This window comes from Oncorhynchus gorbuscha, linkage group LG20 (assembly GCF_021184085.1).
Source record: "Oncorhynchus gorbuscha isolate QuinsamMale2020 ecotype Even-year linkage group LG20, OgorEven_v1.0, whole genome shotgun sequence".
Lineage (NCBI taxonomy): Eukaryota > Metazoa > Chordata > Actinopteri > Salmoniformes > Salmonidae > Oncorhynchus > Oncorhynchus gorbuscha.
In genome coordinates, this window is record NC_060192.1 from 44594857 (window position 1) to 44616312 (window position 21456).

Consider the following 21456-nt stretch of genomic DNA (forward strand, 5'->3'; position numbering starts at 1 on the left):
AAGAAAAGCTATTTTTTTCCATTAAAATAACATCAAATTGATCAGAAATACAGTGTAGACACTGAAGATCTCATACAACGCTGTGTACAGAACAGCACAAACTGGCTCTAACCAGAATAGAAAGAGTGAGGCCACGGAGCACAACTGAGCAAGAGGACAAGTGTCTTGGTTGAGAAAGAGACACCTCACAAGTCCTCAACAGGCAGCTTCATTAATTAGTACCCGCAAAACAACAGTCTCAACTCCAACAGTGAAGAGGCGACTCCGGGATGCTGGCCTTCGAGACAGAATTCCTCTGTTCCAATGTGTTCTCTTGCACATCTTAATATTTTTATTGGCCAGTCTGAGATATGACTTTTTCTTTGCAACTCTGCCTAGAAGGTCAGCATCCCGGAGTCACCTCTTCACTGTTGACGTTGAGACTGGTGTTTAGCGGGGGTGTTATTCTTTAAGTTGGCAAGTCAGTTAAGAACAAATACTTATTTACAATGACGGCCTACCAAAAGGACTCCTGCCTTTTAAAATGATAAACTTGGATTAGCTAACAACATGCCACTGGAACACAGGAGTGATAGTTGCTAATAATCGGCCTCTGTACGCCTATGCAGATATTCCATTTTAAAAAACTTTTCCAGCTACAATAGTAATTTACAACATTAACAAATGCCTACACTAGAGGTCGACCGATTAATCGGAATGGCCGATTAATTTGGCCCGATTAATTGGGGCCGATTTCAATTTTCTATAACAATCGGAAATCTGTATTTTTGGACACCGATTTGTCCGATTTTTTTTTTTTTTACACCATTATTTAACTAGGCAAGTCAGTTAAGACCACATTCTTATTTTCAATGACGGCCTAGGAACGGTGGGTTAACTGCCTTGTTCAGTGGCCGAACGACAGATTTTTACCTTGTCAGCTCAGGGATTCAATCTTGCAACCTTACGGTTAACAGTAATTCAGTAAGAAGCCAGCTAGCATTAAACTTAAATCAATCATAATCGCTAGTTATAACTACACACAGACAAACTTCTAGACTGACCTGTAGTAGTTTAGACAACACAGACACTGTTCTAGACTGACCTATAGTAGTTTCAGTGTCTTACTGGGAGGGGGAGGGTCTTACTGAGGGGTGTGTGTTTAATCTTCTTCCAGGGGGAGAGGTAGGTCTTCTTCTGCAGCCAATCAGAATATTCCTGGCAGCTCTCGCTGGGCTGGTCCCACGGCAACTCTGTAACCATAGCAACACTGTCACACACAAAGGTTCCAGAGCAACTTTCCAATGTCACACAAACTGTTAAGCTCATATTTTAAGTGTCCCTATATTTCTGTTATTAGGGTGCCATGACTCCGTTAGTGTGCCTGCGCAGGAGTCTCGTTGTCCATGAATCTGGCCTGAGTGCAATGGCAACCATGTATTGTACGAATACGATTGAGTAAACTTTGTTAAACTGGAACCTTGTGGTATTTAAGTTTACACACAACAGCCTTACCTCCAGCCAACATGGCGGTGAGGACGATGCCACAGGCCCAGACGTCAGCTGGTTGAGCGTTGAACTCTAATTTGCTGAGCAGCTCAGGCGCGACGTACGGAAGCGTTCCACACAGCCTGTTCAGACGCCGCTCTCGCCCACGGTGACGGAACATCGTAGCTAGACCGAAGTCTGACAACTTCAGGTTGTCTACACAAACAAGTAGCAGAACAAGAAGAAGTATACACCATTATGTCAAAGTAAAATGAGCATAACTAGCACACACTCAGTCAAAACACACACCTTTGTCATCCAGGAGAATGTTCTCGGGCTTGATGTCTCTGTGGGTGATACCTACACTGTGGAGATATTCCTAGAGAGAGAGCGGGGGAGAGGGAGCATGGGAAAGAGAGCGAGCGAGAGAGAGCGAGAGAGAGAGCGCACGTGGGGGAAGAGAGAGATATTAAATCTATTATATGCCATTTAACAGATGCTTTTATCTAAAATTACATTTTACATATGGGTGGTCCCGGGAATCAAACCCCAAGCGCTCTACCAACTGAGCTGCAGAAGACCATGGATGATCAAGACTGCAAGTCTACTCTAGTGAACCCGACCTCTAGTGCCCCTGCATACTTAAAGAATAGCTAGGCCTATGTAAAGGACATTATGCTGATTGCTTCGGGAGTACCACTTCCTCCCGATTCAGAGAATACCTGGTGTGAACTCGGGACCTCTGCCTTGCTAGCGCACGTGACCGTCCTCCTGAGATTGTATCTGCTACTATAATGAATAGCATATAGATCAAGGAACCAAGCGACAACACTACCCTCACAGCTACGCAAAGAATGATATGGCACGTTTCACTTTTCAGGTAGCACAGAATAACATCGAATGCCGGAGCGTATTGACAAAAAGGACATTGCAACAACTCCCTAACGTGTGTAGACCCTTTAACCCCGACCTCTAATCCTCCTAGATAACTGTCACTCACCACAGCTGCCATCAACTGCTGGAAAAACCTGTGAGCTTCTCTCTCTGGCATCCCCAAATCAGGCTCTGAGAGAGAGAGAAGTAGTTTTTTAAAGTTTTAGATGACCCCCAGCCTGTGATAGGATTCAATCTACCAATCTCATTGTTGTGATTGGCTGCTGGCTCTGTCAGTCTCACCAATCCTGTCGAATAGCTCTCCACCGCTGCAGTACTCCAGGAACAGATAGACAGTCGGCCCCTCCCTCCGGTGGCCGAAGAAACGCACTACGTTAGAGTGGGACAGAACCTGTAACAAAACACACAACCAAGAAATCCACGAGAAAGCAAAAAAAATGACATGCTGGTCATCGATTTAAAAAAATACATTTTAATCAATGACCAATATATATATTTTTCAGATGATAAATAAACGACAAAGACAGTCAGACAGGACAGGTAGGCAGACAGAGATAGGTAGGCATACTAGACCTGCTGTTTTCTACCCTCTCTCTTTTGTACCTGCTGTCTCAACCTCTGAATGCTCGGCTATGAAAACCCAACTGACATTTACTCATGAGGTGCTGACCTCTTGCACACTCTACAACCACTGTGATTATTATTTGGCCCTGCTGGTTATCTATGAAAGTTTGAACATCTTGGCCATGTTCTGTTATAATCTCCACCCGGCACAGCCAGAAGAGGACTGGCCACCCCTCAAAGCCTGGTTCTTCTCTAGGTTTCTTCCTAGGTTTTGGCCTTTCTAGGGAGTTTTTCCTAGCCAACGTGCTTCAACACCTGCATTGCTTACTGTTTGGGGTTTTAGGCTGGGTTTCTGTGCAGCACTTTGAGATATCAGCTGATGTACGAAGGGCTATATAAATACATTTTATTTTTTATTTTTTTATTTCTTATTTCACCTTTATTTAACCAGGTAGGCAAGTTGAGAACAAGTTCTCGTTTACAATTGCGACCTGGCCAAGATAAAGCAGGGCAGTTCGAAAGATACAACGACACAGAGTTACACATGGAGTAAAACAAACATACGGTCAATAATACAGTATAAACAAGTCTATATACAATGTGAGCAAATGAGGTAAGAAGGGAGGTAAAGGCAAAAAAGGCCATGGTGGCAAAGTAAATACAATATAGCAAGTAAAACACTGGAATGGTAGATGTGCAATGGAAGAATGTGCAAAGTAGAAATAAAAATAATGGGGTGCAAAGGAGCAAAATAAATAAATAAATTAAATACAGTTGGGAAATAGGTAGTTGTTTGGGCTAAATTATAGGTGGGCTATGTACAGGTGCAGTAATCTGTAAGATGCTCTGACAGTTGGTGCTTAAAGCTAGTGAGGGAGATAAGTGTTTCCAGTTTCAGAGATTTTTGTAGTTCGTTCCAGTCATTGGCAGCAGAGAACTGGAAGGAGAGGCGGCCAAAGAAAGAATTGGTTTTGGGGGTGACTAGAGAGATATACCTGCTGGAGCGTGTGCTACAGGTGGGAGATGCTATGGTGACCAGCGAGCTGAGATAAGGGGGGACTTTACCTAGCAGGGTCTTGTAGATGACATGGAGCCAGTGGGTTTGGCGACAAGTATGAAGCGAGGGCCAGCCAACGAGAGCGTACAGGTCGCAATGGTGGGTAGTATATGGGGCTTTGGTGACAAAACGGATTGCACTGTGATAGACTGCATCCAATTTGTTGAGTACAGTATTGGAGGCTATTTTGAAAATGACATCGCCAAAGTCGAGGATTGGTAGGATGGTCAGTTTTACAAGGGTATGTTTGGCAGCATGAGTGAAGGATGCTTTGTTGCGAAATAGGAAGCCAATTCTAGATTTAACTTTGGATTGGAGATGTTTGATATGGGTCTGGAAGGAGAGTTTACAGTCTAACCAGAGACCTAAGTATTTGGAGTTGTCCACGTATTCTAAGTCAAAGCCGTCCAGATTGACAGACGGACAGACAGGTATGCCTGACCAGGGTTGGGTAGGTTACTTTCTAAATGTAATCAGTTACAATTACCTGTCCAAAATTGTAATCAGTAATGTAACTTTTAGATTACCCAAACTCAGTAACATAATCTGATCAAATTCAGTTACTTTTAGATTACTTTCCCCTTTAAGAGGCATTAGAAGAAGACAAATGTATGTTACCAATTGAACAACATCTATTGATTTATCCTGCAATGTTAAAGCTTACATAGCTGGCCATATGGATGTTAAATGTTACTTTATGGGTTGGTTATGTAGGCTTCTTCTAACCCATTGCTTTCTACTACAGATAGTAATATGATTAAATTCTCTTTTCATTAAAAAGCTAAGTCTATCAGAATTACAGTCATTCCAATAAATGTTATACCCCTAAAACCCGGCAGGTAGCCTAGTGGGCCAGTAACAGAAAGGTTGCTACATCAAATCCCCGAGCTGACAAGGTAAAAATCTGCGTTCTGTCCCTGAACAGGCAGTTAACTCACTGTTCCCTGGTAGGCCGTCATTGTAAATAAGAATTTGTTCTTAACTGACTTGCCTAGTTAAATAAATTAAAACCTTAAGGAATAGGACTTGGATTCACCCTTACTCTGTTTATGATTGTGTTGTCATGGAGGAGTGATTGTGCTCATTGATTTGAGTTCAAAAATAAATACCACGCTCATGGAAGGTCATGAGTGTGCAAAGCTGTCATCAAGGCAAAGGTTGGCTACTTTGACCAGACATACCAGACAGTCAGATAAGTACCTTGTTTATGCAGATCTCTTTCTTGACGTTCTCAGAACACTCCTTCCCCTGAGACGTATCAATAACCTTCACCGCTACAGCCTCTCCTGTCTGTCTGTTCACCAGCAGCCTCACCCTGAGACACACACACCATGAGTATCACACACACTAGGAAAGAGACAAATAAAATTAAAAAACAGAACAAGAAAAAAACAATAGAACGAGATCTTTTTTTTTCTCAGAAATTCACAATGCAGAACATGGTCCTATTAAGTATGACCACTAGAGGGCGATTAAGGTCTATCCACCACAGTCATAGGCTAAATCTCAAACTGAACACTTGGTCCTTGAAGAGGTGGCATCTTACCAATTATCTTACCATTGGCGAGCATTGTCTACCTGGGAAACACCAGGCAGCGGACGAACACAGTTGGAAACACGGGGGGGGGGGGGGGGGGGGGGGGACGACAACACACACTGGGGGAACGGGGGACACTGGGAAACACGGGGGCAGGCCGCACTGGGAAACACGGGGGCAGACCGCACTGGGAAACACGGGGGGCAGACCGCACTGGGAAACACGGGGGCAGACCGCACTGGGAAACACGGGGTGCAGACCGCACTGGGAAACACGGGGGCAGACCGCACTGGGAAACACGGGGGGAGGAGGCACTGGGAAACACGGGGGCAGACCGCACTGGGAAACACAGGGGGCAGACCTCACTGGGAAACACGGGGGCAGACCGCACTGGGAAACACGGGGGGCAGACCGCACTGGGAAACACGGGGGGCAGACCGCACTGGGAAACACGGGGGGCAGACACAGACACACTAGGAACCTGGGGGGCAGACACAGACACACTAGGAACCTGGGGGGCAGACACAGACACACTAGGAACCTGGGGGGCAGACACAGACACACTAGGAACCTGGGGCAGACACAGACACACTAGGAACCTGGGGCAGACACAGACACACTAGGAACCTGGGGCAGACACAGACACACTAGGAACCTGGGGCAGACACAGACACACTAGGAACCTGGGGCAGACAGACTGATAGACAGGGAGATGGATGGAAGAAATAAACATCTCTACATATCGCTCTCCGGTGAATTAGCTTGAAGCCTGCCTGCTGCTAGCTTAGCATCCAGTGTCCGACATTAATTGCCCGCTAGCCCGGGGCCAGTAAAAACAGTGGCCAGTAACGTAAACACATTTTTGCATTCCAGTTCAACAAAGTCTACCATTGAAGACTACACACAGAAATGTCATGCGATTAGCATTTGAGCAATATGATGGGCCATTCAAGCACAACCACACTCCCGAAACTCAACTTCGAGCAGTACATGAGGCGATGACTTAATTAAAAGCACATGTAAGCGGTCCGAAGCAAAAATAATCAATCTACTGGCTGAGAACTTCAATGGTGAACATACTAGCAACATGCTGGCTACTGTTGATAGTGTGCAGAAAGACACCTAGCATTCAAGTTGGCTAGGGCAAGAAAAACAAAAAGCATTCTTCATTCAACCACAACAATTGGACAAAGTTTTTTCCATAGACACACCCTGTGTTTGAAATATAATATATATATATATATATATATATATATATATATATATATATATATATATATATATAAAAGTCAGAGGTTTACATACACCTTGGCCAAATACCTGTGTGTGTGTCTCAAGAGAGTTTGGACACACCTACTCATTCAAGGGTTTTTCTTTATTTTTTACTATTTTCTACATTGTAGAATAATAGTAAAGACATCAAAACTATGAAATAACACATATGGAATCATGTAGTAACAAAAAAAAGTGTGAAATCAAAATATTATTTGAGATTCTTCAAATAGCCACCCCTTGCCTTGATGACAGTTTTGCACACTCTTGGCATTCTCTCAACCAGCTTCACCTGGAATGCTTTTCCAACAATCTTGAAGGAGTTCCTACATATGCTGAGCACTTGTTGGCTGCTTTTCCTCCACTCTGTGGTCGCCGAGTCCAAAGTCACTCTGTGGTCACTAAGTCCAAACCAGATGGGATGGCGTAACGTGGCATGCTGTGGTAGCCATTCTGGTTAAGTGTGCCTTGAATTCTAAATAAATCACTGGCAGTGACACCAGCAAAGCCCCCCCACACCATCACACCTCTTCCTCCAGTCTTTACGGTGGAAAATACACCTGTGGAGATCGTCCATTCACCCACACCTCACCTGACAAAGACATGGTGGTTGGAACCACAGATCTCAAATTTGGACTCCAGACCAAAGTAAAAATGTTCATGGCCCAAGCAAGTCTCTTCTTATTGGTTGTGTATTTGCAGCAATTTGACCATGAAGGCCTGATTCACACAGTGTCCTCTGAACAGTTGATGTTGAGATGTGTCTGTTACTTGAACTCTGAAGTATTTATTTGGGCTTCAATTTCTGAGGCTGGTAACTAATGAACTTGCCCTCTGCAGCAGAGGTAACTCTGGGTCTTCCTTCCCTGTGGCAGTCCTCATGAGAGCCAGTTTCATCATAGAGCTTGTAGGTTGTTGTAATTGCACTTGAAGAATAGTTCAAAGTTCTTGAATTTTTACATATTGACTGAACTTCATGTCTTAAAGTAATGATGGACTGTCATTTCTCTTTGCTTATTTGAGCTGTTCTTGCCATAATATGGGCTTGGTCTTTTACCAAATAACTCTCTGGTAAAAAGACCACACCCTATCTTCTGTATACCCCCCTATCTTGTCACAACAACTGATTGGCTCAAACAAATTAACCTCTTCAGTCGACCCTCTACTTTTTCGAACATTCTGTCAAAAATCGCGCAACATTTCAGCGCCCTGCTACTCATGCCAGGAATATAGTATATGCATATGTTTAGTATGTGTGGATAGAAAACACTCAGACGTTTATAAAACTGGTTAAATCACGGCTGTGACTTTAACAGAACGTGCGTTTCATTGAAAAGTGCAGGAAAATCTGATCACTGAAAGTGGAAAAATATATCCATCCGCCGCTTCAACCCATTGTTATGGGCGAAAGACATTAAATAGGGCTGAGGTTGCAGTACCTACAGCTTCCACACGATGTCAACAGTCTTGTCATTTGCCAATTCCTTGTTTCTTGGTCAAACGAACAAGAGACAGGCTTTTTCTTCAGGTCTCCGACCGGATATTTTGGTTGAGAAATACACGGACAGTATTTCAAGACGGACCCCTATAGAAAACACTTCGTCTCGTGATTAATTTGATCGCTTATTAACGTTTACTAATACCTAAAGTTGCATTACAAAAGTACTTCGAAGTGTTTTGTGAAAGTTTATCGTCGACTTTTTGAATTTTAAAAAATGACGTTACGTTATGAAACGCTATTTTTTCCGTTTATCACACAGTCTTCATAGATCGATATCTAGGCTATATATGGACCGATTTAATCGAGAAAAAAAAGACCCAATAGTGATTATGGGACATCTAGGAGTGCCAACAAAGAAGATGGTCAAAGGTAATGAATGTTTTATATTTTATTTGTGCGGTTTGTGTAGCGCCGACTATGCTAATTATTTTGTTTACGTCCCCTGCGGGTCTTTTGGGGTGTTACATGCTATCAGATAATAGCTTCTAATGCTTTCGCCGAAAAGCATTTAAAAAATCTGACTTGTTGCCTGGATTCACAACGAGTGTAGCTTTAATTCAATACCCTGCATGTGTATTTTAATGAACGTTTGAGTTTTAACTAATACTATTAGCATTTAGCGTAGCGCATTTGCATTTCCAGAGCTCTAGATGGGACGCCTGCGTGCCAGGTAGGAGCAAGAGGTTAAGAAGGAAAGAAATTCCACTAATTAACTTAATGCAGACCTGTTAATTGAAATGCATTCCAGGTGACTACCTCATGAAGCTGATTCAGAGAATGCCAAGAGTGTACAAACTGTCATCAAGGCAAAGGGTGGCTATTGGAAGAATCTCAAATATGAAATATATTTTTGATTTGTTTAGCACTGTTTGGTTACTACATCATTCCATGTGTGTTATTTCAGTTTTGCTGTCTTCACTATTATTCTACAATATAGAAAATAGTAAAAACTAAAAGAAAAACCTTTGAATGAGTAGGTGTTCTAAAACCTTTGACCAGTAGTGTACTGTCTGTCAGCTGTTGTTGCTGGCATCCCATGCCTAAATTTGCTAATCTTGCCAATGAAAAACATAATTGAAGTAATTGCCAATATCAGAGGGTTTTGTGATGAATGAGCCATCTGATTAAATTAATGATGGAGCAGAGTTAGCCTTTTTGCCCAAAATTTCATTTAAGGTGCTCCAAAGCTTTTTACTATCATTCTTTATCTGTTTCATAGTGTAGTTTACTTTTTATTCAGTTTAGTCACATGATTTCTAAATTTGAAGTACGTTTGCCAATCGGTTGTGCAGCCAGACTTATTTGCCTCGTCCCTCTCAACCATACAATGTGTGTGTACTCACTCTCCATACGCTCCTTCTCCCAGCGTCTGGATCAGGTCCCAGTCCTGCACAAAAGGTACCGCCATGCTGCATGTGTGGCACACACGTTAGAAAGTATGTTTGGTAGCAAGTCATGAGCTGTGTTTTAATACCCATTCTAACATACTGTATACTACATACTATTAGTTCATTTTAGTATACTGTATCTGAACGGTATCCTTTCAGTTGAGTGTACCAGCGCTTCACCTGTCTACCGGAAGATGATGCTGTTGCTATGCAACCTCTTGCTAACCCAAACCATAGCATAACAAACACTCTTGTTGCTATGCAACCTCTGTTACCTAAGAATGATGTGAATAATAAAACCGATAAAATGTAGTTAGGTTACCGGTACATACCCCCCCCCCCCTTACACTGTGTATAAGACAGTAGTTTTGGAATTGTTAGTTAGATTACTTGTTGGTTATCACTGCATTGTCGGAACTAGAAGCACAAGCATTTCGCTACACTCGCATTAATATCTGCTAACCATGTGTATGTGACAAATAAAATTTGATTTGATTTTTTTACTGCAGTAATGATATGCGGTTCAAAAGGATACCATAACTAACAAATTGTCAGCCAACATAACATGTTCGCTACTCTCACAATAACATCTGCTAACCATGTGTATGTGACCAATAACATCTGCTAACCATGTGTATGTGACCATTAACATCTGCTAACCATGTGTATGTGACCAATAACATCTGCTAACCATGTGTATGTGACCATTAACATCTGCTAACCATGTGTATGTGACCAATAACATCTGCTAACCATGTGTATGTGACCATTAACATCTGCTAACCATGTGTATGTGACCATTAACATCTGCTAACCATGTGTATGTGACCATTAACATCTGCTAACCATGTGTATGTGACCATTAACATCTGCTAACCATGTGTATGTGACCATTAACATCTGCTAACCATGTGTATGTGACCATTAACATCTGCTAACCATGTGTATGTGACCATTAACATCTGCTAACCATGTGTATGTGACCATTAACATCTGCTAACCATGTGTATGTGACCATTAACATCTGCTAACCATGTGTATGTGACCATTAACATCTGCTAACCATGTGTATGTGACCATTAACATCTGCTAACCATGTGTATGTGACCATTAACATCTGCTAACCATGTGTATGTGACCATTAACATCTGCTAACCATGTGTATGTGACCATTAACATCTGCTAACCATGTGTATGTGACCATTAACATCTGCTAACCATGTGTATGTGACCATTAACATCTGCTAACCATGTGTATGTGACCATTAACATCTGCTAACCATGTGTATGTGACCATTAACATCTGCTAACCATGTGTATGTGACCATTAACATCTGCTAACCATGTGTATGTGACCAATAACATCTGCTAACCATGTGACCAATAACATCTGCTAACCATGTGTATGTGACCAATAACATCTGCTAACCATGTGTATGTGACCATTAACATCTGCTAACCATGTGTATGTGACCAATAACATCTGCTAACCATGTGACCAATAACATCTGCTAACCATGTGTATGTGACCATTAACATCTGCTAACCATGTGTATGTGACCAATAACATCTGCTAACCATGTGACCAATAACATCTGCTAACCATGTGTATGTGACCATTAACATCTGCTAACCATGTGTATGTGACCAATAACATCTGCTAACCATGTGTATGTGACCATTAACATCTGCTAACCATGTGTATGTGACCAATAACATCTGCTAACCATGTGTATGTGACCATTAACATCTGCTAACCATGTGTATGTGACCATTAACATCTGCTAACCATGTGTATGTGACCATTAACATCTGCTAACCATGTGTATGTGACCATTAACATCTGCTAACCATGTGTATGTGACCATTAACATCTGCTAACCATGTGTATGTGACCAATAACATCTGCTAACCATGTGACCAATAACATCTGCTAACCATGTGACCAATAACATCTGCTAACCATGTGTATGTGACCAATAACATCTGCTAACCATGTGTATGTGACCATTAACATCTGCTAACCATGTGTATGTGACCAATAACATCTGCTAACCATGTGTATGTGACCATTAACATCTGCTAACCATGTGTGTGACCAATAACATCTGCTAACCATGTGTATGTGACCATTAACATCTGCTAACCATGTGTATGTGACCAATAACATCTGCTAACCATGTGTATGTGACCATTAACATCTGCTAACCATGTGTATGTGACCATTAACATCTGCTAACCATGTGTATGTGACCATTAACATCTGCTAACCATGTGTATGTGACCATTAACATCTGCTAACCATGTGTATGTGACCATTAACATCTGCTAACCATGTGTATGTGACCATTAACATCTGCTAACCATGTGTATGTGACCATTAACATCTGCTAACCATGTGTATGTGACCATTAACATCTGCTAACCATGTGTATGTGACCATTAACATCTGCTAACCATGTGTATGTGACCATTAACATCTGCTAACCATGTGTATGTGACCATTAACATCTGCTAACCATGTGTATGTGACCATTAACATCTGCTAACCATGTGTATGTGACCATTAACATCTGCTAACCATGTGTATGTGACCATTAACATCTGCTAACCATGTGTATGTGACCATTAACATCTGCTAACCATGTGTATGTGACCAATAACATCTGCTAACCATGTGACCAATAACATCTGCTAACCATGTGTATGTGACCAATAACATCTGCTAACCATGTGTATGTGACCATTAACATCTGCTAACCATGTGTATGTGACCAATAACATCTGCTAACCATGTGACCAATAACATCTGCTAACCATGTGTATGTGACCATTAACATCTGCTAACCATGTGTATGTGACCAATAACATCTGCTAACCATGTGACCAATAACATCTGCTAACCATGTGTATGTGACCATTAACATCTGCTAACCATGTGTATGTGACCAATAACATCTGCTAACCATGTGTATGTGACCATTAACATCTGCTAACCATGTGTATGTGACCAATAACATCTGCTAACCATGTGTATGTGACCATTAACATCTGCTAACCATGTGTATGTGACCATTAACATCTGCTAACCATGTGTATGTGACCATTAACATCTGCTAACCATGTGTATGTGACCATTAACATCTGCTAACCATGTGTATGTGACCAATAACATCTGCTAACCATGTGACCAATAACATCTGCTAACCATGTGACCAATAACATCTGCTAACCATGTGTATGTGACCAATAACATCTGCTAACCATGTGTATGTGACCATTAACATCTGCTAACCATGTGTATGTGACCAATAACATCTGCTAACCATGTGTATGTGACCATTAACATCTGCTAACCATGTGTGTGACCAATAACATCTGCTAACCATGTGTATGTGACCATTAACATCTGCTAACCATGTGTATGTGACCAATAACATCTGCTAACCATGTGTATGTGACCATTAACATCTGCTAACCATGTGTATGTGACCATTAACATCTGCTAACCATGTGTATGTGACCATTAACATCTGCTAACCATGTGTATGTGACCATTAACATCTGCTAACCATGTGTATGTGACCATTAACATCTGCTAACCATGTGTATGTGACCATTAACATCTGCTAACCATGTGTATGTGACCATTAACATCTGCTAACCATGTGTATGTGACCATTAACATCTGCTAACCATGTGTATGTGACCATTAACATCTGCTAACCATGTGTATGTGACCATTAACATCTGCTAACCATGTGTATGTGACCATTAACATCTGCTAACCATGTGTATGTGACCATTAACATCTGCTAACCATGTGTATGTGACCATTAACATCTGCTAACCATGTGTATGTGACCATTAACATCTGCTAACCATGTGTATGTGACCATTAACATCTGCTAACCATGTGTATGTGACCATTAACATCTGCTAACCATGTGTATGTGACCATTAACATCTGCTACCCATGTGTATGTGACCAATAACATCTGCTAACCATGTGACCAATAACATCTGCTAACCATGTGTATGTGACCATTAACATCTGCTAACCATGTGTATGTGACCAATAACATCTGCTAACCATGTGTATGTGACCATTAACATCTGCTAACCATGTGTATGTGACCAATAACATCTGCTAACCATGTGACCAATAACATCTGCTAACCATGTGTATGTGACCATTAACATCTGCTAACCATGTGTATGTGACCAATAACATCTGCTAACCATGTGACCAATAACATCTGCTAACCATGTGTATGTGACCATTAACATCTGCTAACCATGTGTATGTGACCAATAACATCTGCTAACCATGTGTATGTGACCATTAACATCTGCTAACCATGTGTATGTGACCAATAACATCTGCTAACCATGTGTATGTGACCATTAACATCTGCTAACCATGTGTATGTGACCATTAACATCTGCTAACCATGTGTATGTGACCATTAACATCTGCTAACCATGTGTATGTGACCATTAACATCTGCTAACCATGTGTATGTGACCATTAACATCTGCTAACCATGTGTATGTGACCATTAACATCTGCTAACCATGTGTATGTGACCATTAACATCTGCTAACCATGTGTATGTGACCATTAACATCTGCTAACCATGTGTATGTGACCATTAACATCTGCTAACCATGTGTATGTGACCAATAACATCTGCTAACCATGTGACCAATAACATCTGCTAACCATGTGTATGTGACCATTAACATCTGCTAACCATGTGTATGTGACCAATAACATCTGCTAACCATGTGTATGTGACCATTAACATCTGCTAACCATGTGTATGTGACCAATAACATCTGCTAACCATGTGACCAATAACATCTGCTAACCATGTGTATGTGACCATTAACATCTGCTAACCATGTGTATGTGACCAATAACATCTGCTAACCATGTGACCAATAACATCTGCTAACCATGTGTATGTGACCATTAACATCTGCTAACCATGTGTATGTGACCAATAACATCTGCTAACCATGTGACCAATAACATCTGCTAACCATGTGTATGTGACCAATAACATCTGCTAACCATGTGTATGTGACCATTAACATCTGCTAACCATGTGTATGTGACCAATAACATCTGCTAACCATGTGACCAATAACATCTGCTAACCATGTGTATGTGACCATTAACATCTGCTAACCATGTGTATGTGACCAATAACATCTGCTAACCATGTGACCAATAACATCTGCTAACCATGTGTATGTGACCATTAACATCTGCTAACCATGTGTATGTGACCAATAACATCTGCTAACCATGTGTATGTGACCATTAACATCTGCTAACCATGTGTATGTGACCAATAACATCTGCTAACCATGTGTATGTGACCATTAACATCTGCTAACCATGTGTATGTGACCATTAACATCTGCTAACCATGTGTATGTGACCATTAACATCTGCTAACCATGTGTATGTGACCATTAACATCTGCTAACCATGTGTATGTGACCAATAACATCTGCTAACCATGTGACCAATAACATCTGACCAATAACATCTGCTAACCATGTGTATGTGACCAATAACATCTGCTAACCATGTGTATGTGACCATTAACATCTGCTAACCATGTGTATGTGACCAATAACATCTGCTAACCATGTGTATGTGACCATTAACATCTGCTAACCATGTGTGTGACCAATAACATCTGCTAACCATGTGTATGTGACCATTAACATCTGCTAACCATGTGTATGTGACCAATAACATCTGCTAACCATGTGTATGTGACCATTAACATCTGCTAACCATGTGTATGTGACCATTAACATCTGCTAACCATGTGTATGTGACCATTAACATCTGCTAACCATGTGTATGTGACCATTAACATCTGCTAACCATGTGTATGTGACCATTAACATCTGCTAACCATGTGTATGTGACCATTAACATCTGCTAACCATGTGTATGTGACCATTAACATCTGCTAACCATGTGTATGTGACCATTAACATCTGCTAACCATGTGTATGTGACCATTAACATCTGCTAACCATGTGTATGTGACCATTAACATCTGCTAACCATGTGTATGTGACCATTAACATCTGCTAACCATGTGTATGTGACCATTAACATCTGCTAACCATGTGTATATGACCATTAACATCTGCTAACCATGTGTATGTGACCATTAACATCTGCTAACCATGTGTATGTGACCATTAACATCTGCTAACCATGTGTATGTGACCATTAACATCTGCTAACCATGTGTATGTGACCAATAACATCTGCTAACCATGTGACCAATAACATCTGCTAACCATGTGTATGTGACCATTAACATCTGCTAACCATGTGTATGTGACCAATAACATCTGCTAACCATGTGTATGTGACCATTAACATCTGCTAACCATGTGTATGTGACCAATAACATCTGCTAACCATGTGACCAATAACATCTGCTAACCATGTGTATGTGACCATTAACATCTGCTAACCATGTGTATGTGACCAATAACATCTGCTAACCATGTGACCAATAACATCTGCTAACCATGTGTATGTGACCATTAACATCTGCTAACCATGTGTATGTGACCAATAACATCTGCTAACCATGTGTATGTGACCATTAACATCTGCTAACCATGTGTATGTGACCAATAACATCTGCTAACCATGTGTATGTGACCATTAACATCTGCTAACCATGTGTATGTGACCATTAACATCTGCTAACCATGTGTATGTGACCATTAACATCTGCTAACCATGTGTATGTGACCATTAACATCTGCTAACCATGTGTATGTGACCATTAACATCTGCTAACCATGTGTATGTGACCATTAACATCTGCTAACCATGTGTATGTGACCATTAACATCTGCTAACCATGTGTATGTGACCATTAACATCTGCTAACCATGTGTATGTGACCATTAACATCTGCTAACCATGTGTATGTGACCAATAACATCTGCTAACCATGTGACCAATAACATCTGCTAACCATGTGTATGTGACCATTAACATCTGCTAACCATGTGTATGTGACCAATAACATCTGCTAACCATGTGTATGTGACCATTAACATCTGCTAACCATGTGTATGTGACCAATAACATCTGCTAACCATGTGACCAATAACATCTGCTAACCATGTGTATGTGACCATTAACATCTGCTAACCATGTGTATGTGACCAATAACATCTGCTAACCATGTGACCAATAACATCTGCTAACCATGTGTATGTGACCATTAACATCTGCTAACCATGTGTATGTGACCAATAACATCTGCTAACCATGTGTATGTGACCATTAACATCTGCCAACCATGTGTATGTGACCAATAACATCTGCTAACCATGTGACCAATAACATCTGCTAACCATGTGTATGTGACCATTAACATCTGCTAACCATGTGTATGTGACCAATAACATCTGCTAACCATGTGACCAATAACATCTGCTAACCATGTGTATGTGACCATTAACATCTGCTAACCATGTGTATGTGACCAATAACATCTGCTAACCATGTGTATGTGACCATTAACATCTGCTAACCATGTGTATGTGACCAATAACATCTGCTAACCATGTGACCAATAACATCTGCTAACCATGTGTATGTGACCATTAACATCTGCTAACCATGTGTATGTGACCAATAACATCTACTAACCATGTGTATGTAACCAATAACATCTGCTAACCATGTGTATGTAACCAATAACATCTGCTAACCATGTGTATGTGACCAATAACATCTGCTAACCATGTGACCAATAACATCTGCTAACCATGTTTATGTGACCATTAACATCTGCTAACCATGTGTATGTGACCAATAACATCTGCTAATCATGTGTATGTGACCAATAACATCTGCTAACCATGTGTATGTGACCAATAACATCTGCTAACCATGTGTATGTGACCAATAACATCTGCTAACCATGTGACCAATAACATCTGATAACCATGTGACCAATAACATCTGCTAACCATGTGTATGTGACCATTAACATCTGTTAACCATGTGTATGTGACCATTAACATCTGCTAACCATGTGTATGTGACCATTAACATCTGCTAACCATGTGTATGTGACCAATAACATCTGCTAATCATGTGTATGTGACCAATAACATCTGCTAATCATGTGTATGTGACCAATAACATCTGCTAACCATGTGTATGACCAATAACATCTGCTAACCGTGTGTATGTGACCAATAACATCTGCTAATCATGTGTATGTGACCAATAACATCTGCTAACCATGTGTATGTGACCATTAACATCTGCTAACCATGTGTATGTGACCAATAACATCTGCTAACCATGTGTATGTAACCAATAACATCTGCTAACCATGTGTATGTAACCAATAACATCTGCTAACCATGTGTATGTGACCAATAACATCTGCTAACCATGTGACCAATAACATCTGCTAACCATGTTTATGTGACCATTAACATCTGCTAACCATGTGTATGTGACCAATAACATCTGCTAATCATGTGTATGCGACCAATAACATCTGCTAACCATGTGTATGTGACCAATATCATCTGCTAACCATGTGTATGTGACCAATAACATCTGCTAACCATGTGACCAATAACATCTGATAACCATGTGACCAATAACATCTGCTAACCATGTGTATGTGACCATTAACATCTGTTAACCATGTGTATGTGACCATTAACATCTGCTAACCATGTGTATGTGACCATTAACATCTGCTAACCATGTGTATGTGACCAATAACATCTGCTAATCATGTGTATGTGACCAATAACATCTGCTAATCATGTGTATGTGACCAATAACATCTGCTAACCATGTGTATGACCAATAACATCTGCTAACCGTGTGTATGTGACCAATAACATCTGCTAATCATGTGTATGTGACCAATAACATCTGCTAACCATGTGTATGTGACCATTAACATCTGCTAACCATGTGTATGTGACCAATAACATCTGCTAACCATGTGACCAATAACATCTGCAATCATGTGTATGTGACTAATAACATCTGCTAACCATGTGTATGTGACCAATAACATCTGCTAACCATGTGTATGTGACCAATAACATCTGCTAACCATGTGACCAATAACATCTGCTAACCATGTGACCAATAACATCTGCTAACCATGTGACCAATAACATCTGATAACAATGTGTATGTGACCAATAACATCTTCTAATCATGTGTATGTGACCAATAACATCTGCTAACCATATGTATGTGACCAATAACATCTGCTAACCATGTGTATGTGACCAATAACATCTGCTAACCATGTGTATGTGACCAATAACATCTGCTAACCATGTGTATGTGACCAATAACATCTGCTAACCATGTGTATGTGACCAATAACATCTGGCTCCCCAATGGTGGAACAAACTCCCTCACGACGCCAGGACAGCGGAGTCAATCACCACCTTCCGGAGACACCTGAAACCCCACCTCTTTAAGGAATACCTAGGATAGGATAAAGTAATCCTTCTCACCCCCTCCTCCCCCCCTTAAAAGATTTAGATGCACTATTGTAAAGTGGCTGTTCCACTGGATGTCATAAGGTGAATGCACCAATTTGTAAGTCGCTCTGGATAAGAGCGTCTGCTAAATGACTTAAATGTAAATGTGTATGTGACTAATAACATCTGCTAACCATGTGACCAATAACATCTGCTAACCATGTGTATGTGACTAATAACATCTGCTAACCATGTGACCAATAACATCTGCTAACCATGTGTATGTGACTAATAACATCTGCTAACCATGTGACCAATAACATCTGCTAACCATGTGTATGTGACCAATAACATCTGCTAACCATGTGACCAATAACATCTGCTAACCATGTGACCAATAACATCTGCTAACCTTGTGTATGTGACCAATAACATCTGCTAACCATGTGTATGTGACCAATAACATCTGCTAACCATGTGTATGTGACCAATAAAATGGGCCCTAAAAGTGCAGAAATAGCATCCACTGTTTGTATACTTCGTATTTTGTCAAATTTAGTAAGACATCCAGGAACGTTTGGCATACTATACCCACACTATGACCAATAAGTATACTGACTATCCACACTATGACCAATAAGTATACTGACTATCCACACTATGACCAATAAGTATACTGACTATCCACACTATGACCAATAAGTATACCATCCAAGCCCGTGCTTTTAATGAACTAAAGAGACAGATAGCCAACTAGTCCCCAAAACAAAACGTTAACATGACTGACTACAATAGATTCTGAACGTAACATGTGACGTTATACCGCGAACCAGAATCAACCAATTAGCGAGAAGGAAATGCGTTTCCTAGCACCGAGTCATTAAATCTAACCCAAGTATTAAACGATACAATATCGACAATAATTGTAATTCGCGCCAGGTAGCTAAAATACGCGTTGCCAAACACGTTAACTAGTCAAGTTAACGTTACTTTGTTAATTAACAAAACCACACTTTGTCTAAACCTTACTGACGTTGGCTTTAATCCCCAATTCCTGTCAAGCAAGCGCAAACTAGTCTGTGTTGGCCACATGACCGTGTGTTGTTTACCTTGAGTCTTTTAGCAGTCCTGGTTCCTTATCAGCACTTATATAAAAATATATATATTATCTAAAAATCTTGAAAGCGAAGTCAAACGCAACACGACAACAAATTTGGCGCGCAACATGGACTTCCGTTCCGGTGGTATTTACTATAGTGTCACTTCCTGTAAACGGTATGTTTACGGAAGTAGAAGAGAAAAGGCAGAGGTAACAATCACAGAGTTTGTACCATCGATAGACACCTCCAAAGACAGTACAGTATGAAGCTAAAACTGCTTCTCCAACAGAAGTCCCCAAAACACTTGTAGGCGATGTCATGGCAAAGTTAGCGAGCTGAGCTCATGCGTAGGAACACGCCGAACTGCGCATGCGTCAAATCTTCTTCTTCGATAAGGTTTAAAGGCTTTTAGCGTCCAATAAATATTGCATTACCGCCAGCTACTAGACTGGCGTATAACTCCCTTATTCTTTGCTTGAAATAATAATAATAATAATAATAATAAATGTATTAATCAATAAACAAACACCCTACCACTAAAAACCCACCACACGACTCCACTATTTAAATATATTTGGCCCTGGGGCGGCAGGAAGCCTAGTGGTTAGAGAGTTGGGTTGCTGGATCGAATCCCCGAGATGACAAGGTAAAAGTATGTAGTTCTGCCCTTGAACAAGCCAGTTAACCCACTGTTCCCCGTCATTGTAAATAATAAATGATTCTTTCTTTAAAAATGTTACCTTTATTTAACTAGGCAAGTAAGTTAAGAACCAATTCTTATTTACAATGACGGCCTAGGAACAGTGGGTTAACTGCCTGTTCAGGGACAGCTTGTCCAGACCAGCTTATGACAGACCAGCTTGTCATGTTCGTTGTATGGATGAGACCAAGGCGCAGCATGAGATGAATACATCTTCTTATTTAATGAAACGAAGAACACTTAAAAAACACACACAAAAAAAAAATTAACGACCGTGAAGCAAAATATGATACAAGTGCAGACAGAGCCAACTAACCATAGACAATGACCCACCAAATACCCAAGGAATATGGCTGCTTAAATATGGTTCCCAATCAGAGACAACGATAAACAGCTGCCTCTAATTGAAAACCAATCTAGGCAACCATAGACATAT

The 21456-nt window shown here is 40.7% G+C and overlaps 1 protein-coding gene across 1 annotated transcript in view; it reads right to left on the bottom strand.

Moving 5' to 3' along the window:
* The window catches only part of chek1 (checkpoint kinase 1), a 36437-nt gene extending 15838 nt beyond the window's left edge, over positions 1–20599 (bottom strand). Inside the window, exons 1-8 of the mRNA XM_046318171.1 lie at positions 20330–20599; positions 9636–9701; positions 5183–5297; positions 2644–2752; positions 2468–2532; positions 1777–1846; positions 1495–1683; positions 1128–1232 (exon numbers count right to left, since the gene is read on the bottom strand). Coding sequence (XP_046174127.1) covers positions 1128–1232; positions 1495–1683; positions 1777–1846; positions 2468–2532; positions 2644–2752; positions 5183–5297; positions 9636–9700 — 718 coding nt within the window. The 5' untranslated portion in view covers position 9701; positions 20330–20599. The remainder of the gene's footprint in view (positions 1–1127; positions 1233–1494; positions 1684–1776; positions 1847–2467; positions 2533–2643; positions 2753–5182; positions 5298–9635; positions 9702–20329) is intronic.
* Positions 20600–21456: the final 857 nt, after the last annotated feature.